Source organism: Labrus mixtus, chromosome 15 (genome assembly GCF_963584025.1).
Source record: "Labrus mixtus chromosome 15, fLabMix1.1, whole genome shotgun sequence".
In the NCBI taxonomy this organism is placed as follows: Eukaryota; Metazoa; Chordata; class Actinopteri; order Labriformes; family Labridae; genus Labrus; species Labrus mixtus.
In genome coordinates this window covers 5,069,320-5,096,315 of record NC_083626.1, presented here as the reverse complement: position 1 = coordinate 5,096,315, position 26,996 = coordinate 5,069,320, and the positions used below count along the sequence as shown (strand labels likewise).

At 40.3% G+C, this 26,996-nt stretch overlaps 2 protein-coding genes across 2 annotated transcripts in view; one reads left to right on the top strand and one right to left on the bottom strand.

Moving 5' to 3' along the window:
* Positions 1-26,996, top strand: part of LOC132990158 (uncharacterized) — a 411,085-nt gene that overhangs the window by 198,957 nt on the left and 185,132 nt on the right. The gene's annotated exons all lie outside the window — the stretch shown is intronic.
* The window catches only part of bcl2l1 (BCL2 like 1), a 40,074-nt gene continuing 13,730 nt past the window's right edge, over positions 653-26,996 (bottom strand). The window contains exon 3 of the mRNA XM_061058699.1: positions 653-5,643. Within this exon, the coding sequence (XP_060914682.1) occupies positions 5,500-5,643 (144 nt within the window). The 3' untranslated portion in view covers positions 653-5,499. The remainder of the gene's footprint in view (positions 5,644-26,996) is intronic.

Sequence of the window (26,996 nt, the reverse complement as noted above, 5' to 3'; positions counted from 1 at the left end):
TAATGTGGCAGGCAAAATATGTTTTGTGAGAAACTTTATATTAATTCACGTATTGCACATCAACATTTTGCTCATATATAATTTGTAAAGTGGTATAACGATTAGTTGTTGTCCACAAAAAGTGGCCTTAACTAGTTAGATAAGTTATTTATTAACATTGGTAAGGTATTCTTCCCTTGATAACAAGTCAACTAAAGCAATATTTTAGTATTTATTAGCATTCAGCTTTGATTAAAAAATCAGGTAATTTAATTCTAAACATCTTCGTATTATCCATGTTGTTTGTTCTTAGAACATTCTGACTTTTCATTTAAAGCACGTAAATGTTGGAAGAATGACTTCTCAACTGGGAAACTGGGACCATCCAAAGAGCACCGTAGTAATATCAATACAGACCAGTTATATAAAAAAAAAAAATCACCCCATGTACAATGTTTACCAATACAGATGTGAAAACATTTTTTGAACCATTTCTGCTGTCAAAATGGGCTGAACATTGAACTTATAGATGAACTACTGAAATGAGTAATGTGATATCCCCATCTTACATTCAGTTACGCGGTCGTATTGGGCATGTAATTCACTTTCTTCTAAATGATGATTTCACATTTCACCCACTCTCTTACTCTAAAAAAAGACAGTTGAGACTGTGTACATCTTGCAACATGGGCTTTATTAGGTTCAATGCAATTTCAATTTTTACAATGGCATTCTTAGACACACAAACAGACCATTGGACATGGTTGCGATCTTTAACCCAGTTCTCATTATGACCAACAAAATTTCTCAGAGTCCTAACTTCTTGAAAATATTACTTTCTTTGCAGTTTATTTTCTATTGGCAGTCCAATAATCCAAAAAAAATAAAAAACACGATAAATGACAATTCACATGAATGCAAAAATGGAGTTTAAGGCCATTCGAAGGGGCACAATTGTACTTTTTATTTTACACCAAATATAAATAATGTTTAAAAGCCATCAGTTCTGTTTTTCTTAAATATGTTACTAAGCTAATGTTCTATTCTAATCAGTTTAAATAACTAGCATATAGGGTTGTGCCAATGCTGTTACACTTCCTTCATTTGTGGCTCCTTCCAGAACATTTTGCCACACAGAAATTCGCACACACACACACACACACACACACACACACACACACACACACACACACACACACACACACACACACACACACACACACACACACACACACACACACACACACACACACACACACACACACACACACACACACACACACACACACACACACACACACACACACACACACACACACACACACACACACACACACACACACACACACACACACACACACACACACACACACACACACACACACACACACACACACACACACACAAACTCACATATGTGTAAGAAGGGAACTTGTATCAGTGAGTGCCAGGACAGCAGAGAAAAGCCTGCGAGCAGCTTCTTGGTGGGGCATACACTAGAAAAATATATATATATTTATACTGTACTGGAATGTATGAGAGCAGACCTTGGCTATTAAGATGCTCAGGACACAAGCATTTAGAGGATTATACTCATCAATAGTCGATGCAGATTGTTTTTCTAGGAGTTGGTGAAATTCTTGTTCTAAGGGAAACAAGCAGGACTTTAGACAGAGGATTTATGTTTGTTTACGTTTGTAAATGTATGTGAAGTGTGAAGATGAAATAGAGTAAATGTTGATTCAAATGAAGAGGGACGAGTCCTGGTTTGAGGATGGAGGCACTGCGTGGAGCTGGAAACAGATAATGACAGTGTCGTGATGGATGACTCATGCATAAATCCCTCCCATCCTTTCATGTTTACTCTCTATTGCTCACTACACGACTGAATCTGGTGCTGAACCCTTTTTTGTTGAGACAATGGTTCCTGTATGTCAAACCAAAAGCTACCATATAGTGTGCCTCATGGAGCTGCTCCAACACAACATAAGCATGTTGTTGTAAGATGGAGACAGTATTTGAGAAAATATCAAGGAATAAGTACTGGGGGGATACTGGGAACAGGAGGAGTATCTTCTACTTCTCCTGTGAAAATAAAGAAGCTGCCAGTTGTTGTGTTGGCACATCAGGCGACAATCCTGGGACTTGAGCTTTAAATTAAAGATGTTTAGAAACAAAGACACGGTCTCTTTCTCCCTGTCTCCCTGGACTACATGTGACTGACAGGTGTGTACTTTTTTTTTTTTTTTTAAAGAGTGTGCAGGCTGATGTGTGTTTGTGTGAGGCAGCAGGTGGGCCAGCTGTGAATGACACACATGACTAGGTGCAGTGACAGCTGAGGGACCGCAAAGGAAGAGGAGGAGCTGGATGGAGATTTTGACAGATTTGAGGTGTCTGCTGGGGAGGATGGAGGAGGAGAAGAGAGTGTGTCTGTGTGTGTGTGTGTGTGTGTGTGTGTGTGTGTAGAGAGGTGGTGGAGGTGGTGAGGGGTGCTGTCAGGTATGGTGACTTGCTGCTGATTTGCTTAAGATGCTTAACAGACACGTTTCTAATCAGGCCTAACATCTGATGCAGAACTGCACTGCCTCCTCGAGGACAGCTGCTTCATCAATTTGCTACATACATCTTCAGAAGGCTGCGATGTTGATTCAATATGAAGTATAACTGTTTCACTGATACATGTACATTGTTAGTTTTTTTTTTTTTTTTTTAAAGAGTCATTTTCACAAGGAAAAAGTAAACAGGACAATAGTCCTCTGTTTGTGCACTGCACCACATGATAATCAATGTATTCAAAATGTTTTGGGAGATGAGTAAATGAAAAACAAATCACTGACACGTTACACATTATTCTAACAACCCGTCAAGTGGATTAACTATCAAAGGCTGCCTCTTTCTGTTTCATTGGTTTTGTTCTTTTTGTACTAGTCGACGTGTTGTGTATAAAATGATAGAAAAGGCACACAAAAAAAGTTTTTCAGCTTCCTTGCTGTCATGATTTGTCAGAAAACACAACTATATTTTTTGTCATTTTTACATGAGGGTTGCTGTTTTTTTTTTTTTTATTGTTGCAGTTAAATAATCTATCACCACGTTTCCAGATCAAGAAATGACAAAAATAATAGTGTTTACACATTACAGCGAACCAATATTAGGATATGTGTAGTCTATGTTTTTGCGATTTTCTGAATGAATCTGCAACTTGAGCATGAAAAAAGCAACAACGGACAAGTGACAACAAAGTGCCCGACAGACATGCTAGACTAAGTTTGTAATTCAAAGGTGTCTGTGTTACAGAGCTCGAATGAAAAACACAAACGAGGTGATCTTTTCTAAAAATGTAAAGGTTCCATAAGAAGATTGTTTCTTTTCTGCTTCATGTTTATGGAAAAAAAATATGGGCTGAAAAATAATGCAGATCTGATATCTCCATATTGATCCTTAAAGAACCTGTCTAAAACTATGATAGATCAGTGTAATATGTTTATATGTGTACATGCTGAATAGGGGTTGTTAAAATAACGTGTAAACTCTCATCGTAATTTTGAACCTTTAGGACATTTAAGACTAAAGAGCCTCGGAGGTTCTGCTTCTTCTATTGTGTGTGTGTGTGTGTGTGTGTGTGTGTGTGTGTGTGTGTTGCTACAGTGTTTGCTGCATTCTTCAGCTACCGTGTAGAAAACATAGCATAGCACAGCCAGCCCAGCAACCAAATAGGTATTAGTCCAGGACTGTTCAGTTCTTTTTTTCCTTCTTAAGGGGCATTTTCAGTGGTCACAAACCAATATAACTCTGCGCTACAACCAATCAGAGCAATGACACGTGTGATGTAGTATGAGGCTGACTAGCTAGTTCCAACATAGCTTCTATAGTTCAACATATTTAAAGGACATCTGGCAATGACATGATTTAGTATTCAAGACTTTCTAAAGGTTCACTACCATCAAGTTTTTCTTTTAATAGTGATGCGATGGCAGATTCAGGATGTCACAAACATGCCGAGATCAAGTTAAACCGACTGAATGTTAGATAAACAAAGACGATTGGCCGCACTTGAAGGCTAGACTGAAATCTGTCTGAACAAGAGGGGGAGGAGGGGGGATAATGTACATGCTAAAAGCTAAATGCTCACATATGTCATGTAACCAGGCCACATTAAAGGTCCAACCCTTGGTGTCCTGCTATGAGCTGCAGTTACTTGAATTATTTGAACTTCTCACACAAAATGACGAAACACAATCAAAATTAAATAAAGGCCAAATATGACCATGAATCACAAGGAGGCTTTTTTTTTTATAATAGTCACAAATCCTAAACCAGGAAACCAACAAACACAAAAGAGCAAATGAGTGAATCTTCCATGATGTTTTGACTTTAAGACTTTCACTTTTTTATGAGGCTGTATCTAGAATGTAACTCTAGATTTGATCTCACATGCTAAGAACTTTCCTCGTTCTCTTTAACCCAGGAGTCCCAGGTGAAACACAACAAAATTAAAAATCAACATTGAAGCATTATTTCAGCTCAACCTATCATCTTTTCCTAAACCTAACCAAACTGCAATCATCTTAAAACATCTCACACACACGGTGAACATTGGGAAACAGACATTGGTTTGGTTTGAGCACCAAATGTACTTGTTCAGGTTTAAGAAAAAAAAAAACACGTAGTATTCAGATATTATCAGAATGTTACATTTGGCTTCAAGCTGAACTCTAAATCCGGTCTCTGCATGAACTCTGTTACCCTGACGCACCATACAGGAACAAATCTTGTGAGAGCTTCCCAAATCTGGGCTTACATTCCAGCATCAACCTTCTTGTAAACTAATGGAGCATGGAGCATGGATCTTGATGTGTTGTGCTGTATTCGTTATTGATCAGGATGGCAGGCAGGAAACGGGAACTACAGAAGCGGTTCAGAGACAGGTGCTACAACCTCTCCTGCCTTCACTTCCCCTATGGCACACACAAAGCTGTGGTAGAGCCGTCTGTGAGGACGAGCGACAAAACGAGCTCCAGGACGAGACGCGTCGGGCGCTCTTGGCCCGACTGCCAGTGACTCTTTACATCAGACAGTTTGGGGTTAACTGTAAAGACTGGAAACACTTTAATTATCTTTAAAAAACAAAAATGGACAACCAAAATTTGTTAAAACTAAACATACATACATAAAGAAAGATAACACAGGAACCAGTGGAGAAAGGACTAAAAGAACTAACTAGTTCTGTAAGGGAAAGAATGACTTGTCCGTCTCTGTATTAGCACGCTTTTTTTTCATCAGGGTGGAATAAGGAGAACACATGAATACAAGTTACTCTTCCTCCTCTGTCTTTTTCTCAAAAGTTCGACAACATGTAAGGATTCTTTGTCCACTGTGAGGGCTGTGACGGGGAAAAGAAGTAAACATCATCAGCAGTTCTGACGAGACAAACAGGACCTTCATTTGAACTTGTGTGGGCCTTAAGTTGAGGGTGTTGAAGGAAGGAGAAGACTGTTAGAAAGGGTTTGTTGTGTTTCTCTACAGGCGTTTCTGGGCGATGAGTGAGCCCACCACGACCCCGGTCACCAGCGTCATCCCCGCCAGCAGCCACTTTTTGAAACTCTCCTGAGACCTCCTGATCTCTCCCGCCGCATCCTGCCCAAAGATTACAGAGAAGCGCTCCTGTGAGACAGAAAGAAAGAGGAAGAAGAAGGTTAACAAATAGGTATCTGTGGTTGAATATAGGATTTATATTTAAAGCTGAAAAAACACTGACATATACCCCCTTCCTATAAAAAAATCCCCACTCAAAACGAAAGTCTACTGACGGCTTTGGAGAGTCAGGTAGAGTCCCTCCTGTAAAGGTCTCTATGCCTCAAATGGCTGCTGAGCCACCCACACCTAGGTATCAGTATGACTGTCAGAATCCACAGAAGTGGAAATTTCCATCAACCCGAGACACCGCATAATTCAACATCATGAAGAAAACCCATGAAACCACCTGCATTGATTCTGTACACAGTCACAACAAGATCTCACTGATAAGAGGAAAAATCCACACGTGTTAGGACCCTGTCACAACAACTGTTGCTTTAAAATTTTCCACCCTCCCCGCTCCCTCTCCTCCCTTTTACGGCATCCCATCATCAGTCCTGCAGCAGATTCCTGCTGCAGATTCCTGCAGAACCGCTGTTGTTGCCGACATTCTTTCCCACCGTTGTACTCAGATTGCCAAGCCTACGTCCGCCCACTGAAATCATTTCCTGGAAGCCAGCTGCAGAGAATGCAGTTTTAAACTCTGGCCACAAGGAGGCACCAGTGAGGCTGAAATCTCGTTTGTAAAAAACCTACAGCAGACCAGCTGGACTGGACATGGCCCACCACACTGATAATGGTGATGTCGGACACACTTCAAAACAAAGTGCTTAACACCTGAGAACACGGTTTGTTAGGAAAATCCACACTTTTTTTTGGTAAAACATAACTTTGATCTAATCTGTACAAATATGAAAATGACTCCTTCAGATGTCGGCGTGGGAATAAACTGATCTATGAGAAATCCTATTGCAGAGGAGTGAGGTGGTGGTGGTGGTGGGGGTGGGTTTACCGGAATCTGCTGATAAATGAGACAGGAAGAAGAGGTGGAAAGGACAAAGATGTCGTCAGTGAATTAAAAGGAACGCAAAGGGGGGGGGGGAGTATGACTGGAAATAGAAATTATGATAATAAAAATGTGTCTGTATATCATCCAGTCTTTTCTTTGTCATATATATTTTTCACTTGAAAACTGAGAGAGAACAAAAGCAGGTGGTTCAACTGAAAAATACAAAGACATTTTTATGATACATACTCCTTATATGATCGTAATCTCACCGGGTTATTATGAGTTAATTAAAAAGACGTCCAGGTTAAAAGTGGAATGGTGAAAACTAAATGTAAGAATGTCATGTCAATTATAAAAGGACTGTTTCCCTTTTTTTGTAATTTATTGACAAATCATCTATTCTAAAAAGAATAATTATCCAATTAAACAATAAAAAAAATATTCGGTGACTCTATGCATTAGATAAATGGACTACATTCATCAGCTGATAGTGGCAGATTCGTTCTGCAAACAATTTCTCTAACGGTGTATTTGTTGTGCAATTACCAACTTGAAATGTCAAACTAAGTTTTGTCTCCTTATGTCCTCATCCAATCTCTCCTTTGTCCTCCTTACAGTGACCTGGAAATCAATTTTCAATCTTAAAGGATCTCTCTTTTTTTTTTTTTTTTTTAAGATTTCTTTTTTGGGGCTTTTTTTGTATGCCTTTATTTGAGGGACAGGACAGTGTGGACAGAGTCGGAAATGTGGGGGATGACATGCGAGAAAGGAGCCACAGGTCGGATTTGAATCTGAGCTATCCACCTCGAGGACCACAGCCTCTGTACATGGGGCGGGCACACCAACAACTCAGCCAACAGTGCCCCCTCAAGGATGCCTTAATACTCTAAATGCATTTAAAGCTCGGAGGCTGAATTCTCCGGTGCATTTTGGGCACTGGTGACATAAAAGTATACATTTACTTTGAATTAAAACCAGTTGAACTTGACCACTGTTTGCTCTTCTAACAAAGATACAGAGATCATAAAACCCAACAGTAAGCTTTAAAAAACAGTGGACAAATACAGCAGCTGGGCCATATGTCATATTTAATTGCCTTTGTTTAAAAATGACAGCTTCAAAGCTAAGATGTCTCATCCTGTTAAATGCCTGCTGCTTTGACTCCTCGTTTCTCTTCCTTACCTACTACGCTCGTATCCCAAGGAGGAGCTACGAAGAAGAGAGGAGAGGAGACAAGGACAATACAGAAGAGGCTACAGTTTATCACCAGATTTTATAACTGTGTTAATGTCCTACTCAGAATGCTTCATGGTCACACAAACAACACACTCATCCTCATATCTGCATCCAGATTATTCATTTGGGTGATATCATGTGATGATTTACTGTCAGCAGCATATATCTATCAACCACTTTTAACTACATTTAATCCTGTTTTATTATCTTATTGTCATTTCAACTACACCACAGTCCATCATGCAGCGGTGTCAGAGGCTCAGAAATAATCTTAATCAAAAAAATCTCCAATAAATATTCTGTTTCATTTACAGGACGTTGTGGGATGGATAAAGGTTTGCCTTATCTTGTACATATTTCCTTACAGGGGACTTTTCTAATATGTTTAGAGCTGATTTCATGTGCAGTGTCTGAGTGTTGTAAACCAAATCACTCGCAAATACAGTTGTAGTTTGTGTCGGATTATTTCAAGCCGAGGATTAATACTTTCTTTTTATATCTTTATGTGATGGAAGAAGTCAGTGTTCAAAGAGATGCTTGTGCATGAAGGCAGTAATGTTAGCACAGACAGTCCTTCAGGAATAATCTGACATTCGACTGGGGATTTGATTCTCCCCTCCTGATGGCAATCCTTGCAAATAAACGAGCTTGGATATCGATTGGATCAATAAGGGAATTAAAGAGCTTGTCCTAAAGCTAGTCGAGGCTGTAAGGCTGGGCTGTTGGGGAGGGGATTCTCAAAAAGGAATGGTTAATAAGAGGAAACTTTAAATTACATTTAGACCGTTGTGGTTGACCGAGAGTTTGTTTCTGTTTCTGCAACTAAAAACTCTGGTTGAACTCTTTCTAGCTTCAATAAAGACATTTTATGTGAAAATCACAAGAATGACTTGGAGAGAAACAATTCCAAGAAGTCAGAGATCAGAGTTGGCTCACAAAGAGGAAGGGCGCGAGGTAAGGGAAGAGGAAGCGTGGGAGTAACATTCCTGAGTCATTCCAGTGGTTTAAGGTATTCTGATGTCTGTTTGACAACACATCATTGCAGTATAGCTTCTTTCCACGCCCTAACATGTCCTGAAGCTTGATGTGATGACATCATCACCTGTGGACCGTCCAGTTTTAAACCGTAATAGTGAAACTGACCCTGACCTGTCCTGATCTCACAGGAAAACCGGCGAACAATGACCGTTCACAGTATCAGGAGGATGATCTCCGAATAATCCATATGGAGGAGGGATGTGTGTTTGTGTTTGATGTGCGTCTGTTATAATGAAATGCTGAGCAAACGTTCTGAGGAAACCAATCTTGGCTGTGTGACTCAGATTTCCAAGAATATGTTGGGTGTGAATGTGCTAGAGGGAGATAGGGGTGGGGGTGGGGGGCAGTGATGACATCACTTCTTCTGTCAGACTGGGGTGTATGCTTAACCAGAAACATAAACAGTGATACTTTACATATGTGTCACACTGGTTACAATAGCAGCATGAATTGCATATTTTGAAAAAATGTTACAGTAATAGTCACATCTTCTGTCAAATGAGTTAGTATAAGATGAGTGATAATAAAATAGTCCGACCAGCTCCAACCACTGGGCAACAACACCCCTTTAAGCTTCTCCTGTTTATCTCGAATAGCCTGTTTGTTTAAAATTTACAACAGTCATTAAAAGGTTTCCATTTGACAAAGACAGACATCATTACCATAAATGCAAGCAAAGCTGGAGGAGACAAATGACAAACCACATTTTTTCTCAGCTGATGTTTTGTGGAGACCACTGGCCTTAAGCGCTCACTGCTGTTTGAATCTGATGGGAGAGTGTGTATCATAGTAGCTCCTCTCATTCATGCTGTATAGCTTTAAATAAACATATGCACACTTGTACTGCACACACACTTGACACACAAACTCATTCTATAGAAGCTTTAACACTTGTGTACTCAACGGTCATAGTCAATGAGTAGGGATGTGTAAATATGTAACTGAACAGCACAGAAGCTGCTACTCATGGCCACTATTTCTCCTTCAGCCTACCTCCCTCATTCTTCATCTCTTACTCACCGGTACAGTGCGGCCTTACATACTGACTGACCCTGACATAGACTGTGCCAAGGCCTTGTTAATGAATGTGAAGGAGAGAGGAGACTTTCATTAGTCAGTGCTCGAGAGGAAACTACCCAGGAAGAGCAAATATTTGTCTTCAGCCTCACCTTGACTTCCTGTAGGCGATGAAGCAGCACATGAAGGTTTTGTTAAAAAGATAAAACAGCCTTCTATCACAGCCTGTAATCTTATATTATTCTGTTTAATTATATATTTCATACTTGCCTGTGTTATTCACCTGCTGTGGGCTACACTATCCTGCTTTAAGAATCTCATTAATGAACCTTAATGACCTTATTGGTCTATAAATGTAACGTATCATAAGATCCCAATATGACCGCACACACAGGGTTCAAACAGAGCCAAAACACATGATAATAAGGGGTTGGGCTGAGGTACGTTCTAAGCATCCTAAAGACTGAGCTGCATTTAAGTAAAGCATCAGGAATGAGCCACAAGGGGTTGATAAATGGTACTAAAGTGAATAATGACGTAGTGTGATTATGCGGTATGAGTCAATGTTTTACAGTGGCTTTTAATCTCACTTGAGAGGCCGTCTGAGCGCGCCCTATCCCTGCCTGTGAAACCTAACAGAACAATGTGAAAAATGTGGGTGTAGAGAACAGACTTCAGCACGTGATGAAGGTGACTGACACCTGTTAAATGGACATGTCATGACATGTTATTATTCAGTGAATGGGAATAATATTATGCAACAATGTTTATTCATCTTGTGGCAACAGCATAAGATGCAAATTAAGGCTCATTCAGATGCTTTAAAAAGTTCAGTATTATTTCATTTCATTTCATTTCAAACCATTTAAGCATCGGAACTCATTGAGGTGTCCCTCATTTAAAATTATGTTGAGTTGAGATACAAAGAAAGAGCACAAATAAAACAACAAAGGCAGGATTAATCTCAGTAAAAACAATCTCACACTGGGGTAAAGTGGTTTGAGATCATTGTCTTAATTTGTCCAAGAGAAACAAGAGTGTCTATCTTGAGAGTTAATGTAAACTATTCCAAAAAAGCAAAAATCTGAAAAATCCCACAGGACTTAGGAGTAATTGCAGATTATTTACACCAGGCTGTACAGTAAGCAGAACAATGTAATATAATATCATGCGCTTAAAGATGAAAATTACAGTCTGTTATAGACAAAACATTATTTTTAATGTAGATTGTAAATAAGATAGGGCCCAGAACCGACCCCTGTGGGACACCTTTTGTTAATGACAGAAACTTAGATGAAATAGTTCCAGCCTTTACGCACTGTAATCTGCCAGAAAGGTAGTTCTATTAAAATTATATTTTTGTACATCTCTTATGCTCACTTATTTCTTATTAGGTGTGGTAGGTGTGTCAGACAAAGATCCTCTAATGCTCTCGCTCTCTCTCTCGTCTTTTGTATGTAAATATTCAACAAGGTTTAAATAGCTGCGTCAGTGATAAATATCTGAAGTTAAAAAGAAAGATTAGAGATCCGTTTTGTGAAGTCCAGCTCAATAGTTAACATCTATAATAACTGTAAACAAGACAAAGTCTTCCACAGAAGCAATGTGTCAATTCGGTGAAAATGTTCCATGTCCTGTCACTGCCTACTGAAGGGGAGGCAGTTACAGGTTTTATTGCAACAGATGGCTGTTTTTACACAACAGTAAGAGCCTGCTCAGGCTGGAGTGTATGTGATGGCCGGGAGGATCACCCTAATTATGTTCTGTTTTTGTTATTGTCAACTAATCAGATATGAATAATGATCAGACCAAACAATCAGTTTTTCTTCTGTCTCTGACATCCCAAACCTGTCTCTGGCTCTCTATGCAAACCTTACTGTGTCCTATTATGAATGTAAGTCTTGTAAAAAGCCTGTTGCTATAACATGGTGATAATAACCTGAAATAGTTTCTTCATTTTTTTCTGAGAAAGGTCATTCACTCAACAGATTACTCAACAGATGAATAGACTTGCATGTAGCGTGCAGCGTATTTAACACCTTATGAAAGTAAATGTTTATATAAGTTTGTGTGTTAATATGTAGTGTTTTGGTAGTTAGGGAAAAAAGGAGTAGTTTACCAAGTGCTGTTAGAGGCCTAAGAGGGTTTCCTATCTGTATATTTCCTTGACTCATTCAAACTGACACGTCAATTAAAAACAGGAAATAAATCAAACCCAACCTTTTCATGGGCAACACCGAGGTCGTAAATGGTTCCTGGACAAACAAGTCACATGTCATGTTAACTAAAAATTCATCCTTCGTCACTTTAACAGCAGTGCCTGCAGCTCCCTGCTTTAGTTCTCTCACTTAATGATTACCCTAACAATCAGTTCCACTAAGTTTTTCCACAATTGACAAATTGTACTCGTAATTCTCAAGATATATAGTATCTATCAGTACTATAAATACCTCTCTGCCAATGAATTTCCTTTCATCAGAATCAGAAAATATCATTGTTGTAGTTTTAATATACCATCCACATACCACTACCATGCTGTACAGAGTGTTTGACTTCATGCCTGAGAGCCCGTTGTTTCATTTCTTCACCAGCATTACCAGTCAGCTCACTATGCACATGTCAAGGCAGCACTGGTTTGATTTGCTCCATCTCCCTTACTCCCACCTGGCAGGTAAACCCAGTCTTTATCTACCCTCTCTGTTTCCCTTTCACACGGTCACGCCTTTATTTCTTTATCTCTCCTCCGTCCCAGAGGAAATCAGGTGCTCGGCAGCAGCCTGCAGAGATTTCAGGCCTTTTCTGTTTTTTTTATTGCTTTTTCGGTGTCTTTAACTTTCTCTTTTTTTGTTAGTTGGGGTGGAAAAAAGGATGAGGGAAGGATTAGCTCATGAAAGCAAAAGGGTGGATATAAGAGTGAGCGAGAGAGAGGGAGGAATGGTTAAGGTGCACGGGGAAGAAGAGTCTGCAGTCGGTTGCCACGGCTACCAGAAAGCACCTGATTAGCGTGTGTGATGTGTCAGAGTGTGTCTGGAACTGTAGGTCCATCCTGTGTGTGATAAATGACTCGATGCTGCATGCGGAGAAAGGAGCGTTTTAACGATCATTAGCAGCAGCTCACTATTCATCAGATCTGACTTGTCGGTTGCTCTGGTGTTGCACCATAACAAGCTGCAACACACGAATCACTGATTGTGAAAGCCGCTGACCACGACACACACACACAGACACACAGACACACACACACACACACACAAGACATTGATCCTCATATCCTTTTCCTATTAGCCACAATGGGGCAGAGATTGATTGAAATTCAATCATTAAGGGACACTTTGAAAAAGTACATTCAGCGTCTGCCAAAGTTTGAACAGAGCGAGTTGATAGGCCAATCAAGAGTCACAGACATTATTTCCTGCCATATCCTCATTGACACATTATGCAAAGTGTAGCTTGTCATACTTTATGATTCTCAAAATTTTCAGCCAAAGAGAGATGCAAGGCTATACGAAAATAAAAAAGGGTTTTGTACTTTCCTGGAAGCAAAAAGTACTCCTGGTTGGAAAACAGTGACTGTTGGGTAAAGTAGGGGTTTACCTTCTGTTTCCTGCAAAGGCCAATTGAGTGGGATTGTTTATTAAAGGCCTGAAGATTATTGAAAAATAAAATAAACTAGGCCTGCAAACATCGATTATTTCTATCACAAATTCATTATAACAATAAACGTTGTTTGTACAGCACTTATTCAAACCCATTACAAAGTCCTTTCCTACTGGAGAGAGTGCAGCACAATTAAAATCACAAAGTAAGGACAGGCACACACATACAGCATACAAATATATACATAAATCACACAAACCAGCATATATTCAAACACTAACACAAGTAAAATGAAAATGACAGAAGAATTGGTCAAATGCTGACCTACAGAAATTAGTGATTTAAGAGTAACTAGTTTCTGGCAGAGCTGATGTTCTGGGGAAGACTGTTCCAGAGTTTAGATGCTGCTACCGCAAACACACCGTCACCTCTGAATTTAAAATATGAACGGGAAACTGTTAAAAGGCCCTGATCAGATGAACAGAAGAGAGGCTGCTAGAATTCGGCTCAGTAAGACAGTTATGTAGGAGCAAGGCCATGCAGGGCTTTGCATGTAATTAACAACATTTTGAAATTAGTTCAGAATTGAACTGGAAGACAATAAAGCAAGGCAGCAATTGGAATGATACGGGAATAACAACCAGTATTTGTTTACAACCTAGCTGCTGCATCTTGGGTTATTGAGGACTCGGTAAAGAGGAAGACATCTAACATGAAAAAAACATGAACATGAACTGTCATAGGTCTCCACAGTCCAGAGACATGTCTTCAAATGACATCTTTTGTCTTTGCAATAATTCAAATCCTGGAAACTTTTCTTTAACAAAAAGTTAAAAACTGTAACAAGCAGAAAAAAAAACTCCAAAACTATGAACTGATTATGAAAAAAGGTCAATTAATCGATTTATATGAATCTTTGCAGCTCAACTTTCGATGCACACAACCACTGAGGAAAGCTCTTGCAGCGTCTGCAAGTAAAGCAGATGGCAGACAACCTGTCATCATACCCGCCTAACATAAAGGCAACACAAGGCCACTACTATGTGCTGTTGGTTTGCAGTGTCACAGAAGTGAATATGTTCACACACACAACAAGCTGTATCTTTTTTCTCTCTCATTGATATACCCTCTTTTTATTCAAATTTCCTGAAATGTCATCATACTTAATCAAATTACGAGGGAAAAAGTGATATTTCCAGTGAACATACACAAGGGCCAATTAAAAGCCAGATCTACTGACAAAATGAGCGAGTAGAGTAACCTGAGTGAATGCCTTGCAGTGGTATACCTCCACAAACCAGTGCCCTTGCCCATTTCTTTTCACCAAAGGAACAGACCATAGACTCTGAAAAGAAGAGAAGTAAGAGGCGTGGCTTTATGCTGAATACAAATTGGTGCAGCAGAGGGAATATTAAAATGCTATCCTGCTCCTGCTCACTGAATCGGGACCTCTTGTCAATCAAGTGTAGTCTGCACTTCCTCCCAAGAGAATTTACATCTGTGATTAACACAGCCTGCAGCCCATCACAGGCAAACACAGAGGATCTATGCAAAGTCTAATACGGCTCATTGACAGGTAACCGTGATGCTTCACGAATTGTTGCAGTAGACTCAAAATATAATTTTAGAGAAGTAACCATAGACTAAATATTTATGGATGAAGCCTGAGTGACATCTGTTACTGCAGGGGGTTCTGAAGGCTCATCTGCAGCAGCCGCCATGCTGGAAATCCTGTCTCACCCTAACTTTCAGTCAACCTAACGACAGGCTGAGAGCTGGAGCTGAGGTGGGTTTTAAGCCTCGACGAACTGTTACATCGCGCCCACCTGTCAATCATGTCAGCTACGCACCTAACTATGGATAACACGTATCGTTTTCAAAATCAAAACACAGCCGTTCACCCCTCCGTACAGTGCGTGCCAGTGATGACAATAACTAATCAGACCTATTTCGTTTTTGTACCAGGCTGTAAACATGTTTATTTATTCTGTAAAAACAGCTTCTTTGCCAGTCGTGTGTATGTGACTTCCAGTGTTCCTGGTGCCAGCTTCAAGAGGACACTTGAGGAACTGCAGGATTTTGCACTTCCGCATTGGCTTCCTTTTTTCAAGACCAGAGGTTGCTGCTTGCAATTAACTCATGACTTTCATCAACATAATGTCTGTACGAAAAGAGGAATAAGCAGTCTGGATCAATTATACATGGGGTGGGTCATACAAAAAAACGTTGACAAACAACCATGCCCCCATTGATGCAAGCACTACGTGACGCAATCTGGAGCATGTTGGGTAAGGTCGACTTTTTTACAACATCTGATCTAGACAGTTCCCAAATAAAACAGAGAAGGGAAGCTTTCTAGCAACCCAAAAGACAAAACACATGATGTTCAGGCCACAGTGGCCACAAGCAGATGTTGGCTGTGACGAAACTGTGCTGACGCTAGAAAGAAAGCCCCATTCATATGCAGAAAGAGGAATCCAGAGGGATCAGCATCCCCAACTAGAAAGTTCTTGTGATAGAAAGCAGACAAAGCTTCCCGTTGGACACACACACGGGGGAATGCTTCCAGTTTGTGTGCCACACTCCCTCTGAATAGCAATTATTTGCTAAAAAAAATAATCTAGATCAGCCGGCTTTGAACCAGTCCAATCCAGAGAGAGGAGATAAATGAGTTTAAGAGGTGAAGTGGAAAGTTACTGGAACTGAGTGGGTCATACTCTGTGGGGAGCATGGAATCAGTAAAAGATAAACAACTAAATAAATCTATCTGAATGAAGTGAATTTTAACGACACCACAAAGAAATGTTCATATGATGAGGTGTTATTAGCTTTTAAAATACTTTTTATATGAGACTCTAAGAATTTAACTGATCAGATGAATATACAAGCAAGTTGCTTTTTAAAAAGAAAAGAGTTTCAGTAATCTCTTTTACAAAAACTCAACTCTAAACTGCTGCGAGCACATTTTCAAACCCCTGTGTCTGTATTATGAGTGGTATATCAGTGTGTGTGTGTGTGTGTGTGTGTGTGTGAATGAGTAAGCAGTGTCTGCTGAGTCATAATACAGTCCACATCCACCGAGTGAGTCAATCAACAGCCAGAAAGTAATGTAAGCACAGGGAGTGATTTTGTTGTCTGCTTCTCTTCTAGACAAAATCTGTCAGACAATCAAACAAGCAGCCACTGACACTTTCTCAACAACCTTTTGTACGCAAAACAATGAGTGCATTTTCACACCTTTGAAAGGGCAAAGTAAAAGTTAAGACAATAGCAGATCTTAAACATCGCTGACCTTTATTCAGCTCCTATGAGTGATAGCTTTATTACATTTATATCCTACCCCAAAAACTTAGAAAGCATAGACGCCCAGGACGCCGGTAGTCTAGTGGTTAGTGCACGTGCCTCATGTGCGGAAGCTGTAGTCCGCCAAGAGGGCGGCCCGGGGTTCGAAGCCTACCTCTGGCTTCTTTCCACTATGTCATTCCTTACTCTCTCTCTCCCTGATTTCTGAATCTATCCACTGTGCATATCTCTCAAATAAAAAGCATAAAAAGCCCCAAAATAGCGTAGATTTTATAAATGGGTAAGAAGACAGATTGAGCAGGAAGAGCAGTTCCCCTAGTTGAAAAGAAGCTCTTGACCGTAAAGCCTGATGTTCCCAGAGTCACAGTCACGAGTTGACTATGATTCTTTGAAAAAAAAAAAAAAGTAATCTGTCCAGGGAAAAGCTGAACAACACTTCCAGAAAGTTGCAACATATTCAATGTGTACACACAGACAAGTTCTTAGCGCACACAAACACACACGTACGCTACAGTGTCCCTAAGGCTCAGCAGAGAAAACAACAAATCATGTGTTTTTGTTTATTGAGTAATGTCACTGTTGCACTCATACGACTGACTAAACAGTGTTTACAGAGCGACACGATGAGCTAGTGTGATGTTCTTGCTGGTAAAACAAGGTGATGTCACACAGGGAGACAGTGAGTGACCTCTGCCTCACATTGGGACAAACAGCTTGTGATCGGGTCAGAAGAGCACAGTGACTCGGTAAGATCAAAAGAAACAGAAGATAACACTCAGGGTTTCAGATAAAGCAGCTGAGGACACAGAGGATACACTGTAAAGACCTCAATTTCAAGCTGAACAATGTTGTGTATTTAAGACGATAAATCCAATCACAACAATACTATCGTATTAATAACCTTTCAAAAGAATAAAGTAGAATTCGTTTGGAGGCCATCTTTGGCAAATTCAATCAATTCTGATTTGATTTCCAAAGATGTTTAAAATTACACATGAACAGCTCAAGCAAGACTAAAATAAAGAACTCTTCTTAGGTCCCCAGACATTACTACCATGGCTTCTACAGATGAATCCAACGACCAATTTGTGTTCACCGCTATATTGCGTCGGCGCTAACTTAGTGTCTGCTGCTTCCTACTGACTGTGACAGCAGCATAGATCGTTGGAATAAAGAGGTGAGGCAGCTGTTTCTGAAGGTACCTTAATCAGAGGATCTTTACAATCATCAGATTTGACAAACTAGACATTGGTTACAACAGCAGTCTGATTATAATGAAGAAACAGAGAAAAAAAATATGTTTGTGATGCAGTGCTGAATAATATGACAATATTCTACAAACAAGAAGGCTTGATAAATTGATGGATTTAATCATCACAGACTAGTTGCATAGTAAGTCCCACTTCAGTAATGGTGGTGGCTTTTTATCTTCAGGAATTAGTCAGATTCATGTAAATGGGCAACATCAGTTATCTATTTCTAAAGCTTATTTAGCTGAAGTGTAACTTGACAAGACTCAGTCAGAGCGATGACCACTGAATAGCCCCGGTTATACGCAAGTTCAAATGTAGTTTACTAAAGATTGAGAGAAAATTGATGGAGTTTATGCACTTCTCACATGTACATTTGTGTTGTTACACCAGCTGAGATCATTCTAATGTATGCATGAGTTATAACTTAAATCTTGCACCTAACTCCTAGTAGGTGTACAGTCCTAAAATACAGTTGTCATAATGTATCGTTTTGACCGGAGGTGCATTTGAATTGTCTGGGTTTAATAAGTTATACGTGACTCTCCCTGCAACTAAATTTACCTACAAGTACAAAACAAGTAACCTAAACCTGAACTTGGAGGATGAGGAGTGGCAGGTTATCTAGTTGTTTGATGTGGGCAGTGGGTTCTCTATGACAGATTTGATCCCTATAATCCATATCATGACTTTGATCTGAAATCCCATTGGCGTTTTCCATTTTGTCATATTTTACAAACAATTCAAACATTGTTTGTGGATTAATGGTGATTAACGGAAGTTAGTCGCAGCCGTAAGTCTCTTCAGATACAATTAGACACGAGAGGCAGCACTGTAACATCCACTGCATCACAAAAACGCTTTTCACTGATTGGCCAGGAAGTGAAAATGTAATCACTGTGACAATATTTTGGTTGGTTTGGATGTTACGCTCAACTAGTTAAGATGAACTTTATGTCTCTGCTCTGTGGTGCACCCAAACAAAGACACAACTTAACCTCGTTACTGGTTTTAACGAGGGGTTTAGTGTGAACCTAAACCAGCTCTAAGTTTATTATCTGTAAAAACTATGACTTTGTACAATTGCTTCCAAAGTGCTCATGACAGTCTCAACCTGACCTTAGTTTGCTTTAGAATAATAATAAATGATTCAGATGATCTCACAGATAACCTCCTAGACCTCATCCTTATCAACACAGTCATCAACATCATATGATTATAATTACTGTATTCATTATAACCACTCCTTTATCCTAGCTATTACATGACATCAGATCTGTGTACAGTAATGAAAAAAAAGAAGGACTAACAATGGTTGCGTCTGTTCCTCCCTTCTGATCAAAGTCCTCATCATCCTCTCCAGTTCTATCTCTTCCTGCTCCTCATCAGGACCTTCTACATATTTTCATCTGAACAACAATAGCCAAGGTCTTTTTAAGGAGCATGGTGGGCAGGCCAGCTGCCATAGATCAAATATGACCTTGATAGGGAGGAATCAGTGCATGGAAAAGTGCTGTGTAGAGAAAGTCACAGCACAGTCAGAGCTTAATAGTCAGGTGTTTAGCAGTGGATGTCCCCCGTTGTTACTGGATTCTTCTTGAACAAGATACAAGGCAGTTTTTGACTGAGGGTCGAGGTTAAATACAAGTTGTTTTTTTAATGTTTGGCCTTATTGCTTTTATTAAATAGAACAGCTGAAGAGAGACAGGAAAGAGTGGGGGATGACGTGCAGCGAAGGGCCGAGGTCAGACTCGACCCACGGCTGCTGCAATAAGGACTTTCACCTCTAGGGCGGGCAACATAACCGCTAGGCTCTCTTAGCCCCTAAAATGGGTACATTAATACAAATATCCCTGTTTAATAAAGGATTTTTATATGCCATCAGAGTGCCTCAGACTTTCAGTTTGGACTGCCTATATACACCTCAAACTTTGTTTGTCATCAAGACAGTCAACTTTTGTATTAGCTATTAAAACAAGTTGCTTCAATTGCTCTTCAGTGGCTCTTTTATAGAGCTGTGTAGGACTCCGCATTTTGTAGGTTGAATCAGATTTGGTTGTTCAGTGCAACAATTAAAACATATAGGTTGTACTTATGTAAGCACACATGGCCATTAAAGCTGATTCTGATACTTTTTGATATCACGCGCTTTAAAACGATAGTTGTTTTTTTTTTTTTTAAAGTATCAAAGACTAACAAAGCTTTAAAAAAATAATAATCTTTGGTCATACTGTTGCGATGGAGAGAGATAATAATTTGCTATAATGTCTATAATGTGCAGGACTCTGTCTGCATTTTTTTTTGTCATTAGAACCAGATTTTACCCAATATTGGATACCTAGGAATTCTATATTTGTTGCCATGGTATCGAAACAGGTTTCAATCAATATAATTAGGATTTTAACAGCCAACAATTATCTCATCATCTACACATTAGATGCATTTTATTTCATGAAAAGATTTTCAGAACGACACTAGTTAGCCGGACATTACAACGTCTCTGCTGACTTTAACGGTCACATCATTGTTGTTTCTCACCCAGAACATTTTACTGAACGAAGGATTTAGATATTATGATCAAGTTTTGGTAGCTCAACCTGCAGCCCTCCAAAAATGAGAGACACAGATCTTTAACAGTATTTTTCATCAGCTTGTAATCACTGTGTGCATTTGTTTATGGAAGGCAAAGACCTCTAGATAATTCAGCTCCTAGTAATTCCATGTTAATGATGAAACATTTAAGGGCACACTCACACTAGACAATCTGTACCGTGCCTAAGCACGCTTCACCCTCACAGTCTAGTCCATTTGACTAGTGCGAGTGCTCCGATCCCTTGGCCCTGGCACGGTTGGAGGAGGTGTGCTTCGGCACGGTACGTTTGCTTAAGCACGAGCACAAGAACACAATGTAAACATGAAGTATGATCGATCCTCACCTCCATTATCTAGAAATCCTGGAGTGTTATGGCTGTATTAAACTAAGCACACTTCATGATCACGTAAGCCATGCATGTGTTGCATTACAGTGTACAAGAGGTAACAGTGCTCTGTCCCTGTTAGTCCTGGAGCAGTGTGAGGGTCATTTGAGGTTTGTAAAGATGAAAGGCTGTATGAAGTCGTTCCTCGACTGATCTGTGTCCAATGATGCAACTAAAAACCAAACAAAGTGCAGAGTTTGATTGATAAATTGCAAGTTGACTTGGGCTGATAATGGAATAACAAACATTGGGCAGCTTTTAGCCTTCGCTCATCAAAAGGGGTTCTTTTTGTTCTGGATGTGTTTCAACTCTACTTATTTTCCAATGTATAAAAGGATTCAGCATTTTAAAGCTGACAGACAGCACCTCTTAGCAGGAAAGGACCCAGCTGTTACTGAAGGAAGTTATGCACCAACTGTGAGAGAGAAAGTTGAATGGTTTCTCAACCTACCTTCTTTTTCTTCTACGTGTCTCATTGAGATTTGGAGTTCAGCCAGAAAGAGGGACTTTCAAAAGACAATTAGTCTAAAGAAGGATGAGCAGCAGTAACCTGCACCCTCCTGTTGACATCACGTTTTCGACTAAATTGCCTCCAACGTAAGCTTGAGATCGATGTAGCAGGAGGGGGATGGTGTTGGACGACATGGCTGATTTTACTTGTGATGGATCATTTCCCACCAGCAGAAAGGAAGTGAGAGAAATTTAGAAATCATTTAGGAATCATTTAACTTCCCCTCGGTGGTGACACTTGCTACTCTTCCGTCGTCTCCTTTCAGACCTTGGAGCTGGCTGTGTGTGTGTGTGTGTGTGTGTGTGTGTGTGTGTGTGTGTGTGTGTCAGTGTGTGCGTGCGTTTGTGCATATGTTGAGCCGGCGGTGAGACCTAATGAATTAAAGAGGAGATTAATGAGTCAGGACATGGAGGCTCAGACACCAATCTGTTCCCAGTCCCACTCTGGGGGCCGTCCCTCCACAAAACCCCATTCTGTCACCTAACACACACACATACACATATACACACATATATGTATAACCTGACGGGACACAGCAGGAAGGCCAAGGACTCAGGACTGTGTGTATAAACACGTTAGGAGAGTGTAAAGAGAGAGCAGAACATAGAGAGCAGAACAGAGAGAGGTTGCTGAAGAATAAAGAGAATAAAATGTCTGACTGGATTTCTGCTGCAGTATAAGACCCTCCACCCTGTAGGCTATCAACCCCACCCAGACACCTCATCATGACCCCAAAATCTACCATCTGTCTGGGAGGATGATGAGCAGAAACCAAGAGTGGAAGCAGTGACACTGAGACCAAACAAAAATACTAAGCTCTGAGGCAGGGGTAGAAATGAGACCAAATAGGAGAAAGTAGAGCAAATGAACTGGGTGAAGACGTCTGCAGGGGGGGGGGGGGGGGGGGATGGCTGACGAAAACGACTGGAAACTGAAAAGGGGGAAACCCCATGAGGAGAAACGCTGCATTCATGTGGTGTCTGCGTAATTGGAAAAATTAGTTTCTCAAATCAACTCAAAGTGATGGAGAACATTGCTTGGTCAGGTGACAGATCTAATGTCATGTTACGCAGAAACATGGCAGACTAAATGAATGTTGACCTGATGATCAAAAACATTTTTTTTTTAGCTGACACATTACATATAATTTTTTTGCTCATATTGAATTTGCATTATGGTTCAAGATTCAAACAGTTAGCTGCTTTCTGCCAAGGGAGAGCAAGATCATTTTTGAGCAAAAAATTCCAATAAAGTCTTAAATCTCTTGGAAGGCAGAAGAAGGACTTCCATACTGAGGAAGGATGACCGTCTCAGGAGCCGATTAAAGCTGGGAACTTTTCTCATTTTCATAACGGAGTTGTTGGTGGGTTCTCATGACTAGACCAGTTTAGAACTTGACTTAGAGGGCGGAGGTGGAAGCAGTGAGGTACTCTGACAGATATCCTTAAAACTACATTTCCCATCACTTGAACATTTTTTAATAATTCAACAACAAGGACAACAGTTCTTCAGAATTACTGCTACACTGATGGATATCGAGCAGCCCTGAGCTAGTCAGCTTTTGTTCTCTCTTTCTATTAACTCATCTCTCTTCTATTATTGCGAAGCCTGTGAAGATATCTTCTGTCTTTATTGCTTTGCCCCGTCGGCCATTGAAACGAGCCTGTGATGAACATAACGATGGTCCTGATGCTCTTTATCATCATTTTGTCTTTGTGCTGTATGAGATTGGGTGCCGCATTACCATGAAAAACTCATCAACCTTCTCCACCCGTCCCTGTGCTCTCCCACTTTAATACCTGCCATGAGACTCAATAATCCCATGATATGCCTCGTAATCTGATCACAGATATGAGCATGAGAGAGAATCAGAGGCGAGAAGGCAGGAAGAAGACGGATCGAGGGAGAGTGATAGCGAGGAATGAAATGCAATCAGAGAGGAGGAGAGACTTTTCACCTGGCTGCGTGGAGAAAAAAATAAAACAACAATTTATCACTGGAGAAAGTGAAAGGATGTGGGCTAGAGCAGAGAGGGTAAAAAGAAATGAGGGGGGGCAAGCTGAATGAAGGAGAGAAGGAAGAAGAGGAAAGGAGGAGGGGGGGGGGAGACTTGCTCCTGACCTGATTTCAAAACTAAGCCTCGGAGAAGTGGAGCAGCACATACGCATCCAAATGCAGTGTCTTCTGTCGGCTCTGCAAATATGCAGCTGCACTGTTCGTACAGCATGATGTGAGGGGATACACTCACCACATACAAATCAGACCCTCCATGCAGTATATGCATTTACTCCCCACACGACATACTACACCCTCATCTAGCTTCCTTCCCTTAATGTCCTCTTCTTCAAGCTTCCTAACTTAAACAATCAAAACCTTATTTATTAATTTCACTGGGTGCAACTTCTTGGAGATTTAACACAGAACACTGACAAACAACACATTAATAATACAAAAGAGCTAAATATGGAGTAGAATCCTAAAAAAATGTAACTTGCAAAACCGGATAACAATAAAAAAGATGAGTTAGAAAACTAGGTCTGTCCCAAAAAAAAAAACATTAATGGTGCAAAGAAGCTTCAGTGAGCAATAACTGAAATATTTAAAGCTTTTTTGGGAACTAAATTACTTAGTCTCTGTGATTTTCTATTTTTAGTATGCAGGGACCATTTGTAAAGCAGCTGCTGCAAAACTACGCTTCCACTGTTATCAATGAGACTGGATTAAACCGAAAAATTCTGAAAATTGTTTATACAACGCATTTAAGTTTAAGTTTTACAGCAACCTGCTGGGTCTTAAAACTGCAGATCTAATCCTGCACAATCTTAAAGTGACATCTTCATGCAGAGCTAAATTCTGCAGCATAACAATCTGCTTTCAAATCAAAGTCATTTGGATGTTGATTACACTTTCACTTGCAGAAACTTGTAATCTTTTGCAATAACTTTGAAAACATATTATACATAGGAGAGAGCAGAGGAGAAAAACTGTCCCGTGTAGGTGTTGGCTGTGTCCTGAAGTGGCTAAATTTAGCTCTGGAGAATTTTTGATCTCTTCCTTTGGAGTTGGTGATCTCGACACAGATTTTAACATGCTGTTTTATGACTTTCACTGTGAGACTTTGAAACCAGCAGTTAAAAAAAACTCAGGAGACTCTGAGAACAAAAGATTAAAAAAAACATCAGAAGATCACAGGCTGATGGAGACGGGGAATTCTTTGTTGTCCCTGCTTACAGGAACATCGGTGTTTGTATCAATTATAAGGTGATCCTTGTAAATAATACCAGTGTTTTTTATATGATGTTGCTTTCCTTAGCTTTCATTGTGCATGATTCACTATCACTATATAAATTCAATAAAAGCCCAAGTAGTTGTTATCACAACAAGAAATTCAATCAGTGTAGGCGTCCCTGTTGGTCAGACTCTGAACCACAGAGAAGGGACAGCAAAGCAGTGTCATCAGAAAATGTGTCCAAATCGCTGCCCTCCTGAGTGCTCACCATATGCATCTGCCTCTCTCTATTCTTATCTTCCACGCTCTCTGCAGCCACACTTTGCCAGACACCTCCGAGGGGGGGGCGGCACATAATGCTGCACTACAGTGAAAGTCGGATGTCTACTAGTCTGGCAAAGCCGCTCTAATAGCTGCACACTCTGCAGTGTTCTGGCAGTGCAGACACACACACACTCATATATTACACAGCTGGATATCTGTCCTGTATACATAAACAGCGTCTGGATATGGAACACACAGACGTCTTGCTGCTGTGACACCGGAGTGTGTGATTCTAAATAAGAGAAAGAAGAAACAGAGCGAGGGTCTAAATGCAGCAAATGTGCTCATTAGAGACTGTGTGATGTCTCACTGCTGTTTGTGATCTGCAGGGTGACAGGTCTCCTCTTTCACATGCCCAGCCGATGTTCTGACAGAAGATGTAAACAAACACTGTGGGTGGTTGTTGCCTAAAGACCTGTTCTCCGAGCAAAGTGGTATTTGTTATCACAAGCTTCAAAGTGGTCTCAGATTCTTTCATGAGTCCACTGGTTTCACTTAAATCAACATCATTATGTTTCATTATGCATGCATTTGTTGTTTAACCCAGGTTCTACTGTCCTTTGTACCAGCTGGCCACATGTCAAATCGAGCAAAAGGAAGACAAACCAACTGCAGGGATGATGCAGTCGCTTTAACCTCAAAAATCTCCTGTTACCCAACAACAATGGTTTTGCAGAAGTTAAACTAAATTCTCCATATTATATATATATACAGCTAAACCGTTTTCAGCAATGCAACCAAGAGCCTTTTCACACATCCCAAAAAAGTCTTCAAAATGACCTAACATTTTCAGGGGGAGATGCATGCTTGGACACATTTTTCACCCTTGCTTTAACCGATTTCTTTACAGCCAGACGTCCAGTAACATTTCCACAAAAAGTCTGGGGGAGCAGATAGACACAGGTATTATTCAGGACATTTCCCAGTCGCCATCTTGGATATGTTGTAAACATTACAATGACCCCTGCAGCATCGTTATTAAGTCATGTCCTGCCTCCTGAACCCCCCCCCCCCCGCCCCTCCCTTCCTATAGGGAAAAGCTCCCGCTGTGCCCAATGTGTGAAAGAAGAAACTCCGATAGGTTTCAGGGGCAGTCTGTCCTGAAATTCTTAAGAAATGTTCAGAAGTGCAAGTGTGCAAAGATCTTAAGAGTGGGACGAGGGCCAGAAAGAAATCTGACGCCAATACAAACTTTGGATCCAACCCACAAGAAACTTGTTGTTAGAGAAAGTGAAAGGTGGCTGTGAAGAATCTCTGTCCAGTAAAGCTGGCATGGCTTCCAAGTAACACTTTCAGTTGGGGGCATGAGCCTTTTTCATTTGCCGTCCTCTGGGTTTTCTAGCAGAGTCGGCAAATGAAGTGCTAGCGGTTTCGACCATGAATCATATCCATGTTCTAAAGAGTGTCCATTCACCTCAGTTCCAAGACCAGGAAGGGTGGCGGCAGAGGCTGAGACCATTGGTGACACCAGGAAGTTCAAGAATAACTGGACACAATGGTTGAAATGGCACATTCACAATGATGGATAAAGTAACCACAATTGGTTAAAGAATAATGTTAAAATGGGAGGCTGTAAAGAGTGATGTCATCTCAAATATAAGATAAGATAAACCTTTATTCATCCCCAAAACGGATACATTTACAGTGTTACAGCAGCATTTATCACAGCTTACTTCTGAAAGTCTGTAAAAAAGTGTGAAAGCTTAGTATCCCATAGAAAAACAACCAGCTTGCCTAGCTGTGGGGTGAAAACCAAATGCAGTCCAAACAGACCAGAACCCTGAGGCAACATCAAGCACACAGCAAATATAGAATTTACTACTTTTCAATCTCCAGACATTTCTTAAGCAAAATCTTTTTGAAACTTAGAAATCAAAATAGAAGAATCTTGAATCTCAAATCTGTCTGGATTGAAAACATGAACTCATGTCGGAGCTTCTTCAGACAA